The sequence below is a fragment of the Siphateles boraxobius genome, unplaced genomic scaffold (assembly GCF_051911475.1).
Source record: "Siphateles boraxobius isolate OS27281-9 unplaced genomic scaffold, OSU_SipBor_1 149, whole genome shotgun sequence".
Taxonomy (NCBI): Eukaryota; Metazoa; Chordata; class Actinopteri; order Cypriniformes; family Leuciscidae; genus Siphateles; species Siphateles boraxobius.
The window spans coordinates 395,269-410,000 of NW_027508754.1; the positions used below are offsets into that span (position 1 = coordinate 395,269).

Consider the following 14,732-nt stretch of genomic DNA (forward strand, 5'->3'; position numbering starts at 1 on the left):
GACGGAGGGGGGTGACTCTGGGACGCAAGAGTCACTGTCTTCATGTTTTTTATCATTTACGCCCGTGTTATGGAAATCATTATGAACAGCAGCTACGCTAATTATTTTCCCTTTTTGCTTATTCTGCTGTTATCTCGGGACGCGAGTCCCGAGAAAAACGGCGTTCGTCAGCTCCAGTTTGTATCCAGCCTTTCACAGAGACTTCAGATACGCCAATCACAAAGCCTGTGAAGAGACGACTCAACACCGGCGAAATGGACCCTCTATGGTGGACGGCACTGATCCTCAACAACTCGTCTCAACACCGGCGTGATTACTTGGACTTCCAAAAGATGGAAATGGATAAATATTCTAAATGTTCCGATCCAATCTGACTTGTAATGCTGCCCGAATCATAAATCATGCACTGTTCCTTCGTTGGCCAGAGGAGAACTGGCCCTCCGACTGAGTCTGGTTTCTCCCAAGGTTTTTTTCTCCATTCTGTCACCTGATGGAGTTTTTGTTCCTTGCCACTGTTGCCTTGGCTTTTGGCTTGCTTAGTTGGGGACATTTAATATTCAATAATATTATTGATCTGCCTTGCTTAAAGTGGACGTTGACTCAATTTTCTTTTAGAAACAAACTCTGTTATATTATTTTCATGTTATCACTGTCAAGCTGCTTTGATACAATCTGTATTGTAAAAAGCGCTATATAAATAAAGGTGACTTGACTTGACTTGTGTGTGTGTGTGTGTGTGTGTGTGTGAGTCTGTGTGTGTGAGAGAGAGAGTGTGCGTGCGTGTGTGTGAGAGTGAGTTAGTGTGTGTGTGTGTGTGTGTGTGTGTGTGTGTGTGTGTGTGTGTGTGTGTGTGTGTGTGTGTGTGTGTGTGAGAGTGAGTGTGTGTGTAAGTGAGTTAGTGAGTGCGTGTGTGTGAGTGTGTGAGTGTGTGTGTGTGTGTTTGTGTTTGTAAGAGAGAGTGAGTGAGTGTGCGTGTGAGAGTGAGTAAGTGAGTTAGTGTGTGTGTGTGTGTGTGTGTGTGTGTGTGTGTGTGTGTGAGAGTGAGTGTGTGTGTATGTGTGTGTGTGTGTGTGTGAGAGAGAGAGAGAGAGTGAGTGTGTGTGTGAGAGTGAGTGAGTGAATGCGTGTGCGTGTGTGTGTGTGTGTGTGTGTGTGTGTGTGTGTGTGTGAGAGTGAGTGTGTGTGTGTGTGTGTGTGTGTGTGTGTGTGTGTGTGTGTGTGTGTGTGTGTGTGAGTGAGTGTATGTGCTTGCGTGCGTGCGTGTGTGTGTGTGTGTGTGTGTGTGAGTGAGTGTATGTGCATGCGTGCGTGCGTGCGTGTGTGTGTGTTTGACTCACGGTGGACGCGGGTGCAAGCCTTCTCGAGTTATCACACCCTCTTTCTCCATCAGCATCTGCCGAAACGTTTCCACTTTCTGCCGGATTTCTTCTTCAGAATATCTACAGAATAAAGAGAGGATGATCCGTTAAAACACAACAATAAAAATCCTCAATAAAACACATTACTGGAGAAATCCTTCATGTCTGGAGGAGGAACCTGAGCCATAACTAGAGCCCAGAACATCACAGAGATTTAGAAGTGTTTGTTCATTTGTATTTCAGTTATTTTAGTACATCAAGTTAAACTGAACACACAATAACGTTTCATTTGTTAACTAACACTAGTTACGTTAGTTTACAATAAACTAATAATGAACAACACTTCTACAGTTCATGCATTTTAACTTTAAAATTGTATCTGTTTACATTAATTAATAGACTATGAACTAACATGAATATGAACATCTTTACTAACTAAAATTAACATATAAAATTATTTTATATATTCAAATAGTAATAAATTGTTAAAATAGTTTAATAGTAAAAAATAGTCTATTGTTATGTAATGTCATGTTAGTAAATGCAATAACTCATGCTAACAAATGAGACCTTATTGTAAAGTGTTACAGGTTAAACTAAATAAAAATGATGAATGCCATATTGGCAACAAGTTTATATACAGTAAATATATAAAATATTTCAAAATATATATTTTTTCAAAGTTACGATTTTTTTGAATGGTTTTAGCTTTGGTTGACTATAGTAACTTTGCCAGTAACGACCCAGGAAAACGTTTGCATGGGTCGCTCACCTCTCTTCAGAAAATGTAATAGTGTAGTTTTAATCTTGCGTCTGTCAGAGATGTGCTGGAAATGTGTAAATAAACACAGCATGAAAACATTCAGACCCGCCAACCGTGTGGATATTAAACTGGCCATTCTCATTTTCTCCAGAGTGAATCCATCAGGAAACAAGATTACTATAGTGTGTGTGTGTGTGTGTGTGTGTGTGTGTGTGTGTGTGTGTGTGTGTGTGTGTGTGTGTGTGTGTGTGTGTGTGTGTGTGTGTGTGTGTGTGTGTGTGTGTGTGTGTGTGTGTGTGTGTGTGTTCCCTGCAGGGGGCGCCTGGACTGGACTAACTCTCTTTATACAGTATCCCATCAATGTCTCAATGCAGAAATCAGTGTGTGGTGGACTTTTTTTATTGATTATGTATCAAACAATAAGCATACATAAAGGATAGAACAGATAGAACTTCTACAGGAATGAAACTACCAAATACAAAAAAATAAAAAATAAATAAAATAAAAAACATATATAGAGGAAACACTATGCGTCAGTGGTATTACCAAAAAGAAAATCATCATAATATTTCAAGAATCTGTCATTTTTCTTGTTCTTAATCAACCTCAGAGATTTAAGGAATGCATCAATTTCAATTAAGAAGTGTGGAAAAGTAGAAAGCGATTTATAGAATTTCTGCTTGTGAATAAAACATTTCCCAAACAAAATAAAAAAAATGAACAGTGAAATTCATTGAAGTATTAACTTTATCTTTATAGTAACAGATTATATCTTTTAACGGAAAGGATTTGGAAGAATCAAGATGCTTACGATATAAACTATTCCGAAAGTCTTGAGTTTTATGTATTATGTGTGTATCAGTGTGTGGTGGATTATGTGTGTGTCAGTGTGTGGTGTATTATGTGTGTATCAGTGTGTGGTGTATTATGTGTGTATCAGTGTGTGGTGTATTATGTGTGTATCAGTGTGTGGTGGATTATGTGTGTATCAGTGTGTGGTGTATTATGTGTGTATCAGTGTGTGGTGTATTATGTGTGTATCAGTGTGTGGTGTATTATGTGTGTGTCAGTGTGTGGTGTATTATGTGTGTATCAGTGTGTGGTGGATTATGTGTGTGTCAGTGTGTGGTGTATTATGTGTGTATCAGTGTGTGGTGTATTATGTGTGCATCAGTGTGTGGTGGATTATGTGTGTATCAGTGTGTGGTGTATTATGTGTGTATCAGTGTGTGGTGGATTATGTGTGTATCAGTGTGTGGTGGATTATGTGTGTATCAGTGTGTGGTGGATTATGTGTGTATCAGTGTGTGGTGGATTATGTGTGTGTCAGTGTGTGGTGTATTATGTGTGTATCAGTGTGTGGTGGATTATGTGTGTATCAGTGTGTGGTGGATTATGTGTGTATCAGTGTGTGGTGGATTATGTGTGTATCCGTGTGTGGTGGATTATGTGTGTGGTGGATTATGTGTGTATCAGTGCGTGGTGGATTATGTGTGTATCAGTGTGTGGTGGATTATGTGTGTATCCGTGTGTGGTGGATTATGTGTGTGTCAGTGTGTGGTGTATTATGTGTGTATCAGTGTGTGGTGGATTATGTGTGTATCAGTGTGTGGTGGATTATGTGTGTGGTGGATTATGTGTGTATCAGTGTGTGGTGGATTATGTGTGTGGTGGATTATGTGTGTATCAGTGTGTGGTGGATTATGTGTGTATCAGTGTGTGGTGGATTATGTGTGTATCAGTGTGTGGTGTATTATGTGTGTATCAGTGTGTGGTGTATTATGTGTGTATCAGTGTGTGGTGTATTATGTGTGTATCAGTGTGTGGTGTATTATGTGTGTGTCAGTGTGTGGTGTATTATGTGTGTATCAGTGTGTGGTGGATTATGTGTGTATCAGTGTGTGGTGGATTATGTGTGTGTCAGTGTGTGGTGTATTATGTGTGTATCAGTGTGTGGTGGATTATGTGTGTATCAGTGTGTGGTGGATTATGTGTGTGGTGGATTATGTGTGTATCAGTGTGTGGTGGATTATGTGTGTGGTGGATTATGTGTGTATCAGTGTGTGGTGGATTATGTGTGTATCAGTGTGTGGTGGATTATGTGTGTATCAGTGTGTGGTGGATTATGTGTGTGTCAGTGTGTGGTGTATTATGTGTGTATCAGTGTGTGGTGGATTATGTGTGTATCAGTGTGTGGTGGATTATGTGTGTGGTGGATTATGTGTGTATCAGTGTGTGGTGGATTATGTGTGTATCAGTGTGTGGTGGATTATGTGTGTATCCGTGTGTGGTGGATTATGTGTGTGTCAGTGTGTGGTGTATTATGTGTGTATCAGTGTGTGGTGGATTATGTGTGTATCAGTGTGTGGTGGATTATGTGTGTGGTGGATTATGTGTGTATCAGTGTGTGATGGATTATGTGTGTGGTGGATTATGTGTGTATCAGTGTGTGGTGGATTATGTGTGTATCAGTGTGTGGTGGATTATGTGTGTATCAGTGTGTGGTGTATTATGTGTGTATCAGTGTGTGGTGTATTATGTGTGTATCAGTGTGTGGTGTATTATGTGTGTATCAGTGTGTGGTGTATTATGTGTGTGTCAGTGTGTGGTGTATTATGTGTGTATCAGTGTGTGGTGGATTATGTGTGTATCAGTGTGTGGTGGATTATGTGTGTATCAGGGTGTGGTGTATTATGTGTGTATCAGTGTGTGGTGGATTATGTGTGTATCAGTGTGTGGTGTATTATGTGTGCATCAGTGTGTGGTGGATTATGTGTGTATCAGTGTGTGGTGTATTATGTGTGCATCAGTGTGTGGTGGATCAGTGTGTGGTGGATTATGTGTGTATCAGTGTGTGGTGGATTATGTGTGTATCAGTGTGTGGTGTATTATGTGTGCATCAGTGTGTGGTGTATTATGTGTGTATCAGTGTGTGGTGGATTATGTGTGTATCAGTGTGTGGTGGATTATGTGTGTATCAGGGTGTGGTGTATTATGTGTGTATCAGTGTGTGGTGGATTATGTGTGTATCAGTGTGTGGTGTATTATGTGTGCATCAGTGTGTGGTGTATTATGTGTGTATCAGTGTGTGGTGTATTATGTGTGTATCAGTGTGTGGTGGATTATGTGTGTATCAGGGTGTGGTGTATTATGTGTGTATCAGTGTGTGGTGGATTATGTGTGTATCAGGGTGTGGTGTATTATGTGTGTATCAGTGTGTGGTGGATTATGTGTGTATCAGTGTGTGGTGGATTATGTGTGTATCAGTGTGTGGTGTATTATGTGTGCATCAGTGTGTGGTGGATTATGTGTGTATCAGTGTGTGGTGGATTATGTGTGTATCAGTGTGTGGTGGATCAGTGTGTGGTGGATTATGTGTGTATCAGTGTGTGGTGTATTATGTGTGTATCAGTGTGTGGTGTATTATGTGTGCATCAGTGTGTGGTGGATTATGTGTGTATCAGTGTGTGGTGGATTATGTGTGTATCAGTGTGTGGTGGATTATGTGTGTATCAGGGTGTGGTGTATTATGTGTGTATCAGTGTGTGGTGTATTATGTGTGTATCAGTGTGTGGTGTATTATGTGTGCATCAGTGTGTGGTGTATTATGTGTGTATCAGTGTGTGGTGGATTATGTGTGTATCAGTGTGTGGTGGATTATGTGTGTATCAGGGTGTGGTGTATTATGTGTGTATCAGTGTGTGGTGGATTATGTGTGTATCAGTGTGTGGTGTATTATGTGTGCATCAGTGTGTGGTGTATTATGTGTGCATCAGTGTGTGGTGGATTATGTGTGTATCAGTGTGTGGTGGATTATGTGTGTATCAGTGTGTGGTGGATTATGTGTGTATCAGTGTGTGGTGGATTATGTATGTATCAGTGTGTGGCGGATTATGTGTGTATCAGTGTGTGGTGTATTATGTATGTATCAGTGTGTGGTGTATTATGTGTGTATCAGTGTGTGGTGGATTATGTGTGTATCAGTGTGTGGTGGATTATGTGTGTATCAGTGTGTGGTGGATTATGTGTGTATCAGTGTGTGGTGGATTATGTGTGTATCAGTGTGTGGTATATTATGTGTGCATCAGTGTGTGGTGTATTATGTGTGCATCAGTGAGTGGCGGATTATGTGTGTATCAGTGTGTGGCGGATTATGTGTGTATCAGTGTGTGGTGGATTATGTGTGTATCAGTGTGTGGTGGATTATGTGTGTATCAGTGTGTGGTGGATTATGTGTGTATCAGTGTGTGGTGGATTATGTGTGTATCAGTGTGTGGTGGATTATGTGTGTATCAGTGTGTGGTGTATTATGTGTGCATCAGTGTGTGGTGGATCAGTGTGTGGTGGATTATGTGTGTATCAGTGTGTGGTGGATTATGTGTGTATCAGTGTGTGGTGGATTATGTGTGTATCAGTGTGTGGTGTATTATGTGTGTATCAGTGTGTGGTGTATTATGTGTGTATCAGTGTGTGGTGTATTATGTGTGTATCAGTGTGTGGTGGATTATGTGTGTATCAGTGTGTGGTGGATTATGTGTGTATCAGTGTGTGGTGGATTATGTGTGTATCAGTGTGTGGTGTATTATGTGTGTATCAGTGTGTGTTGGATTATGTGTGTATCAGGGTGTGGTGTATTATGTGTGTATCAGTGTGTGGTGTATTATGTGTGCATCAGTGTGTGGTGTATTATGTGTGTATCAGTGTGTGGTGTATTATGTGTGTATCAGTGTGTGGTGGATTATGTGTGTGGTGGATTATGTGTGTATCAGTGTGTGGTGTATTATGTGTGCATCAGTGTGTGGTGGATTATGTGTGTATCAGTGTGTGGTGGATTATGTGTGTATCAGTGTGTGGTGGATTATGTGTGTATCAGGGTGTGGTGTATTATGTGTGTATCAGTGTGTGGTGGATTATGTGTGTATCAGTGTGTGGTGTATTATGTGTGCATCAGTGTGTGGTGTATTATGTGTGTATCAGTGTGTGGTGTATTATGTGTGTATCAGTGTGTGGTGGATTATGTGTGTATCAGGGTGTGGTGTATTATGTGTGTATCAGTGTGTGGTGGATTATGTGTGTATCAGTGTGTGGTGTATTATGTGTGCATCAGTGTGTGGTGTATTATGTGTGCATCAGTGTGTGGTGGATTATGTGTGTATCAGTGTGTGGTGGATTATGTGTGTATCAGTGTGTGGTGGATTATGTGTGTATCAGTGTGTGGTGTATTATGTGTGCATTAGTGTGTGGTGGATTATGTGTGTATCAGTGTGTGGTGGATTATGTGTGTATCAGTGTGTGGTGTATTATGTGTGTATCAGTGTGTGGTGTATTATGTGTGCATTAGTGTGTGGTGTATTATGTGTGCATTAGTGTGTGGTGGATTATGTGTGTATCAGTGTGTGGTGGATTATGTGTGTATCAGTGTGTGGTGTATTATGTGTGCATTAGTGTGTGGTGTATTATGTGTGTATCAGTGTGTGGTGGATTATGTGTGTATCAGTGTGTGGTGGATTATGTGTGTATCAGTGTGTGGTGGATTATGTGTGTATCAGTGTGTGGTGGATTATGTGTGTATCAGTGTGTGGTGGATTATGTGTGTATCAGTGTGTAGCGGATTATGTGTGTATCAGTGTGTGGTGTATTATGTGTGTATCAGTGTGTGGTGTATTATGTGTGTATCAGTGTGTGGTGGATTATGTGTGTATCAGTGTGTGGTGGATTATGTGTGTATCAGTGTGTGGTGTATTATGTGTGCATCAGTGTGTGGTGTATTATGTGTGCATCAGTGTGTGGTGTATTATGTGTGCATCAGTGTGTGGTGTATTATGTGTGTATCAGTGTGTGGTGGATTATGTGTGTATCAGTGTGTGGTGTATTATGTGTGTATCAGTGTGTGGTGGATTATGTGTGTATCAGTGTGTGGCGGATTATGTGTGTATCAGTGTGTGGCGGATTATGTGTGTATCAGTGTGTGGTGGATTATGTGTGTATCAGTGTGTGGTGGATTATGTGTGTATCAGTGTGTGGTGGATTATGTGTGTATCAGTGTGTGGTGGATTATGTGTGTATCAGTGTGTGGTGGATTATGTGTGTATCAGTGTGTGGTGTATTATGTGTGCATCAGTGTGTGGTGGATCAGTGTGTGGTGGATTATGTGTGTATCAGTGTGTGGTGGATTATGTGTGTATCAGTGTGTGGTGGATTATGTGTGTATCAGTGTGTGGTGTATTATGTGTGTATCAGTGTGTGGTGTATTATGTGTGTATCAGTGTGTGGTGGATTATGTGTGTATCAGTGTGTGGTGGATTATGTGTGTATCAGTGTGTGGTGGATTATGTGTGTATCAGTGTGTGTTGGATTATGTGTGTATCAGTGTGTGGTGGATTATGTGTGTATCAGTGTGTGGTGTATTATGTGTGTATCAGTGTGTGGTGGATTATGTGTGTATCAGTGTGTGGTGGATTATGTGTGTATCAGTGTGTGGTGGATTATGTGTGTATCAGTGTGTGGTGTATTATGTGTGTATCAGTGTGTGGTGTATTATGTGTGTATCAGTGTGTGGTGTATTATGTGTGTATCAGTGTGTGGTGTATTATGTGTGTATCAGTGTGTGGTGGATTATGTGTGTATCAGTGTGTGGTGGATTATGTGTGTATCAGTGTGTGGTGGATTATGTGTGTATCAGTGTGTGTTGGATTATGTGTGTATCAGTGTGTGGTGGATTATGTGTGTATCAGTGTGTGGTGTATTATGTGTGTATCAGTGTGTGGTGTATTATGTGTGTATCAGTGTGTGGTGGATAATGTGTGTATCAGTGTGTGGTGGATTATGTGTGTATCAGTGTGTGGTGTATTATGTGTGTATCAGTGTGTGGTGGATTATGTGTGTATCAGTGTGTGGTGGATTATGTGTGTATCAGTGTGTGGTGGATTATGTGTGTATCAGTGTGTGGTGGATTATGTGTGTATCAGTGTGTGGTGTATTATGTGTGTATCAGTGTGTGGTGTATTATGTGTGTATCAGTGTGGGGTGTATTATGTGTGTATCAGTGTGTGGTGTATTATGTGTGTATCAGTGTGTGGTGGATTATGTGTGTATCAGTGTGTGGTGGATTATGTGTGTATCAGTGTGTGGTGGATTATGTGTGTATCAGTGTGTGTTGGATTATGTGTGTATCAGTGTGTGGTGGATTATGTGTGTATCAGTGTGTGGTGTATTATGTGTGTATCAGTGTGTGGTGTATTATGTGTGTATCAGTGTGTGGTGGATAATGTGTGTATCAGTGTGTGGTGTATTATGTGTGTATCAGTGTGTGGTGTATTATGTGTGTATCAGTGTGTGGTGGATTATGTGTGTATCAGTGTGTGGTGGATTATGTGTGTATCAGTGTGTGGTGTATTATGTGTGTATCAGTGTGTTGTATATTATGTGTGTATCAGTGTGTGGTGGATTATGTGTGTATCAGTGTGTGGTGGATTATGTGTGTGGTGGATTATGTGTGTATCAGTGTGTGGTGGATTATGTGTGTGGTGGATTATGTGTGTATCAGTGTGTGGTGGATTATGTGTGTATCAGTGTGTGGTGGATTATGTGTGTATCAGTGTGTGGTGGATTATGTGTGTGTCAGTGTGTGGTGTATTATGTGTGTATCAGTGTGTGGTGGATTATGTGTGTATCAGTGTGTGGTGGATTATGTGTGTGGTGGATTATGTGTGTATCAGTGTGTGGTGGATTATGTGTGTATCAGTGTGTGGTGGATTATGTGTGTATCCGTGTGTGGTGGATTATGTGTGTGTCAGTGTGTGGTGTATTATGTGTGTATCAGTGTGTGGTGGATTATGTGTGTATCAGTGTGTGGTGGATTATGTGTGTGGTGGATTATGTGTGTATCAGTGTGTGATGGATTATGTGTGTGGTGGATTATGTGTGTATCAGTGTGTGGTGGATTATGTGTGTATCAGTGTGTGGTGGATTATGTGTGTATCAGTGTGTGGTGTATTATGTGTGTATCAGTGTGTGGTGTATTATGTGTGTATCAGTGTGTGGTGTATTATGTGTGTATCAGTGTGTGGTGTATTATGTGTGTGTCAGTGTGTGGTGTATTATGTGTGTATCAGTGTGTGGTGGATTATGTGTGTATCAGTGTGTGGTGGATTATGTGTGTATCAGGGTGTGGTGTATTATGTGTGTATCAGTGTGTGGTGGATTATGTGTGTATCAGTGTGTGGTGTATTATGTGTGCATCAGTGTGTGGTGGATTATGTGTGTATCAGTGTGTGGTGTATTATGTGTGCATCAGTGTGTGGTGGATCAGTGTGTGGTGGATTATGTGTGTATCAGTGTGTGGTGGATTATGTGTGTATCAGTGTGTGGTGTATTATGTGTGCATCAGTGTGTGGTGTATTATGTGTGTATCAGTGTGTGGTGGATTATGTGTGTATCAGTGTGTGGTGGATTATGTGTGTATCAGGGTGTGGTGTATTATGTGTGTATCAGTGTGTGGTGGATTATGTGTGTATCAGTGTGTGGTGTATTATGTGTGCATCAGTGTGTGGTGTATTATGTGTGTATCAGTGTGTGGTGTATTATGTGTGTATCAGTGTGTGGTGGATTATGTGTGTATCAGGGTGTGGTGTATTATGTGTGTATCAGTGTGTGGTGGATTATGTGTGTATCAGGGTGTGGTGTATTATGTGTGTATCAGTGTGTGGTGGATTATGTGTGTATCAGTGTGTGGTGGATTATGTGTGTATCAGTGTGTGGTGTATTATGTGTGCATCAGTGTGTGGTGGATTATGTGTGTATCAGTGTGTGGTGGATTATGTGTGTATCAGTGTGTGGTGGATCAGTGTGTGGTGGATTATGTGTGTATCAGTGTGTGGTGTATTATGTGTGTATCAGTGTGTGGTGTATTATGTGTGCATCAGTGTGTGGTGGATTATGTGTGTATCAGTGTGTGGTGGATTATGTGTGTATCAGTGTGTGGTGGATTATGTGTGTATCAGGGTGTGGTGTATTATGTGTGTATCAGTGTGTGGTGTATTATGTGTGTATCAGTGTGTGGTGTATTATGTGTGCATCAGTGTGTGGTGTATTATGTGTGTATCAGTGTGTGGTGGATTATGTGTGTATCAGTGTGTGGTGTATTATGTGTGCATTAGTGTGTGGTGTATTATGTGTGCATCAGTGTGTGGTGTATTATGTGTGTATCAGTGTGTGGTGGATTATGTGTGTATCAGTGTGTGGTGGATTATGTGTGTATCAGGGTGTGGTGTATTATGTGTGTATCAGTGTGTGGTGGATTATGTGTGTATCAGTGTGTGGTGTATTATGTGTGCATCAGTGTGTGGTGTATTATGTGTGTATCAGTGTGTGGTGTATTATGTGTGTATCAGTGTGTGGTGGATTATGTGTGTATCAGGGTGTGGTGTATTATGTGTGTATCAGTGTGTGGTGGATTATGTGTGTATCAGGGTGTGGTGTATTATGTGTGTATCAGTGTGTGGTGGATTATGTGTGTATCAGTGTGTGGTGGATTATGTGTGTATCAGTGTGTGGTGTATTATGTGTGCATCAGTGTGTGGTGGATTATGTGTGTATCAGTGTGTGGTGGATTATGTGTGTATCAGTGTGTGGTGGATCAGTGTGTGGTGGATTATGTGTGTATCAGTGTGTGGTGTATTATGTGTGTATCAGTGTGTGGTGTATTATGTGTGCATCAGTGTGTGGTGGATTATGTGTGTATCAGTGTGTGGTGGATTATGTGTGTATCAGTGTGTGGTGGATTATGTGTGTATCAGGGTGTGGTGTATTATGTGTGTATCAGTGTGTGGTGTATTATGTGTGTATCAGTGTGTGGTGTATTATGTGTGCATCAGTGTGTGGTGTATTATGTGTGTATCAGTGTGTGGTGGATTATGTGTGTATCAGTGTGTGGTGGATTATGTGTGTATCAGGGTGTGGTGTATTATGTGTGTATCAGTGTGTGGTGGATTATGTGTGTATCAGTGTGTGGTGTATTATGTGTGCATCAGTGTGTGGTGTATTATGTGTGCATCAGTGTGTGGTGGATTATGTGTGTATCAGTGTGTGGTGGATTATGTGTGTATCAGTGTGTGGTGGATTATGTGTGTATCAGTGTGTGGTGGATTATGTATGTATCAGTGTGTGGCGGATTATGTGTGTATCAGTGTGTGGTGTATTATGTATGTATCAGTGTGTGGTGTATTATGTGTGTATCAGTGTGTGGTGGATTATGTGTGTATCAGTGTGTGGTGGATTATGTGTGTATCAGTGTGTGGTGGATTATGTGTGTATCAGTGTGTGGTGGATTATGTGTGTATCAGTGTGTGGTATATTATGTGTGCATCAGTGTGTGGTGTATTATGTGTGCATCAGTGAGTGGCGGATTATGTGTGTATCAGTGTGTGGCGGATTATGTGTGTATCAGTGTGTGGTGGATTATGTGTGTATCAGTGTGTGGTGGATTATGTGTGTATCAGTGTGTGGTGGATTATGTGTGTATCAGTGTGTGGTGGATTATGTGTGTATCAGTGTGTGGTGGATTATGTGTGTATCAGTGTGTGGTGTATTATGTGTGCATCAGTGTGTGGTGGATCAGTGTGTGGTGGATTATGTGTGTATCAGTGTGTGGTGGATTATGTGTGTATCAGTGTGTGGTGGATTATGTGTGTATCAGTGTGTGGTGTATTATGTGTGTATCAGTGTGTGGTGTATTATGTGTGTATCAGTGTGTGGTGTATTATGTGTGTATCAGTGTGTGGTGGATTATGTGTGTATCAGTGTGTGGTGGATTATGTGTGTATCAGTGTGTGGTGGATTATGTGTGTATCAGTGTGTGGTGTATTATGTGTGTATCAGTGTGTGTTGGATTATGTGTGTATCAGGGTGTGGTGTATTATGTGTGTATCAGTGTGTGGTGTATTATGTGTGCATCAGTGTGTGGTGTATTATGTGTGTATCAGTGTGTGGTGTATTATGTGTGTATCAGTGTGTGGTGGATTATGTGTGTGGTGGATTATGTGTGTATCAGTGTGTGGTGTATTATGTGTGCATCAGTGTGTGGTGGATTATGTGTGTATCAGTGTGTGGTGGATTATGTGTGTATCAGTGTGTGGTGGATTATGTGTGTATCAGGGTGTGGTGTATTATGTGTGTATCAGTGTGTGGTGGATTATGTGTGTATCAGTGTGTGGTGTATTATGTGTGCATCAGTGTGTGGTGTATTATGTGTGTATCAGTGTGTGGTGTATTATGTGTGTATCAGTGTGTGGTGGATTATGTGTGTATCAGGGTGTGGTGTATTATGTGTGTATCAGTGTGTGGTGGATTATGTGTGTATCAGTGTGTGGTGTATTATGTGTGCATCAGTGTGTGGTGTATTATGTGTGCATCAGTGTGTGGTGGATTATGTGTGTATCAGTGTGTGGTGGATTATGTGTGTATCAGTGTGTGGTGGATTATGTGTGTATCAGTGTGTGGTGTATTATGTGTGCATTAGTGTGTGGTGGATTATGTGTGTATCAGTGTGTGGTGGATTATGTGTGTATCAGTGTGTGGTGTATTATGTGTGTATCAGTGTGTGGTGTATTATGTGTGCATTAGTGTGTGGTGTATTATGTGTGCATTAGTGTGTGGTGGATTATGTGTGTATCAGTGTGTGGTGGATTATGTGTGTATCAGTGTGTGGTGTATTATGTGTGCATTAGTGTGTGGTGTATTATGTGTGTATCAGTGTGTGGTGGATTATGTGTGTATCAGTGTGTGGTGGATTATGTGTGTATCAGTGTGTGGTGGATTATGTGTGTATCAGTGTGTGGTGGATTATGTGTGTATCAGTGTGTGGTGGATTATGTGTGTATCAGTGTGTAGCGGATTATGTGTGTATCAGTGTGTGGTGTATTATGTGTGTATCAGTGTGTGGTGTATTATGTGTGTATCAGTGTGTGGTGGATTATGTGTGTATCAGTGTGTGGTGGATTATGTGTGTATCAGTGTGTGGTGTATTATGTGTGCATCAGTGTGTGGTGTATTATGTGTGCATCAGTGTGTGGTGTATTATGTGTGCATCAGTGTGTGGTGTATTATGTGTGTATCAGTGTGTGGTGGATTATGTGTGTATCAGTGTGTGGTGTATTATGTGTGTATCAGTGTGTGGTGGATTATGTGTGTATCAGTGTGTGGCGGATTATGTGTGTATCAGTGTGTGGCGGATTATGTGTGTATCAGTGTGTGGTGGATTATGTGTGTATCAGTGTGTGGTGGATTATGTGTGTATCAGTGTGTGGTGGATTATGTGTGTATCAGTGTGTGGTGGATTATGTGTGTATCAGTGTGTGGTGGATTATGTGTGTATCAGTGTGTGGTGTATTATGTGTGCATCAGTGTGTGGTGGATCAGTGTGTGGTGGATTATGTGTGTATCAGTGTGTGGTGGATTATGTGTGTATCAGTGTGTGGTGGATTATGTGTGTATCAGTGTGTGGTGTATTATGTGTGTATCAGTGTGTGGTGTATTATGTGTGTATCAGTGTGTGGTGGATTATGTGTGTATCAGTGTGTGGTGGATTATGTGTGTATCAGTGTGTGGTGGAT

General features: G+C 41.0%; 1 protein-coding gene across 1 annotated transcript in view; it reads right to left on the minus strand.

Moving 5' to 3' along the window:
• Positions 1 to 14,732, minus strand: part of LOC143738548 (uncharacterized) — a 76,278-nt gene that overhangs the window by 48,010 nt on the left and 13,536 nt on the right. Inside the window, exon 2 of the mRNA XM_077230549.1 lies at positions 1,338 to 1,439. Within this exon, the coding sequence (XP_077086664.1) occupies positions 1,338 to 1,439 (102 nt within the window). The remainder of the gene's footprint in view (positions 1 to 1,337; positions 1,440 to 14,732) is intronic.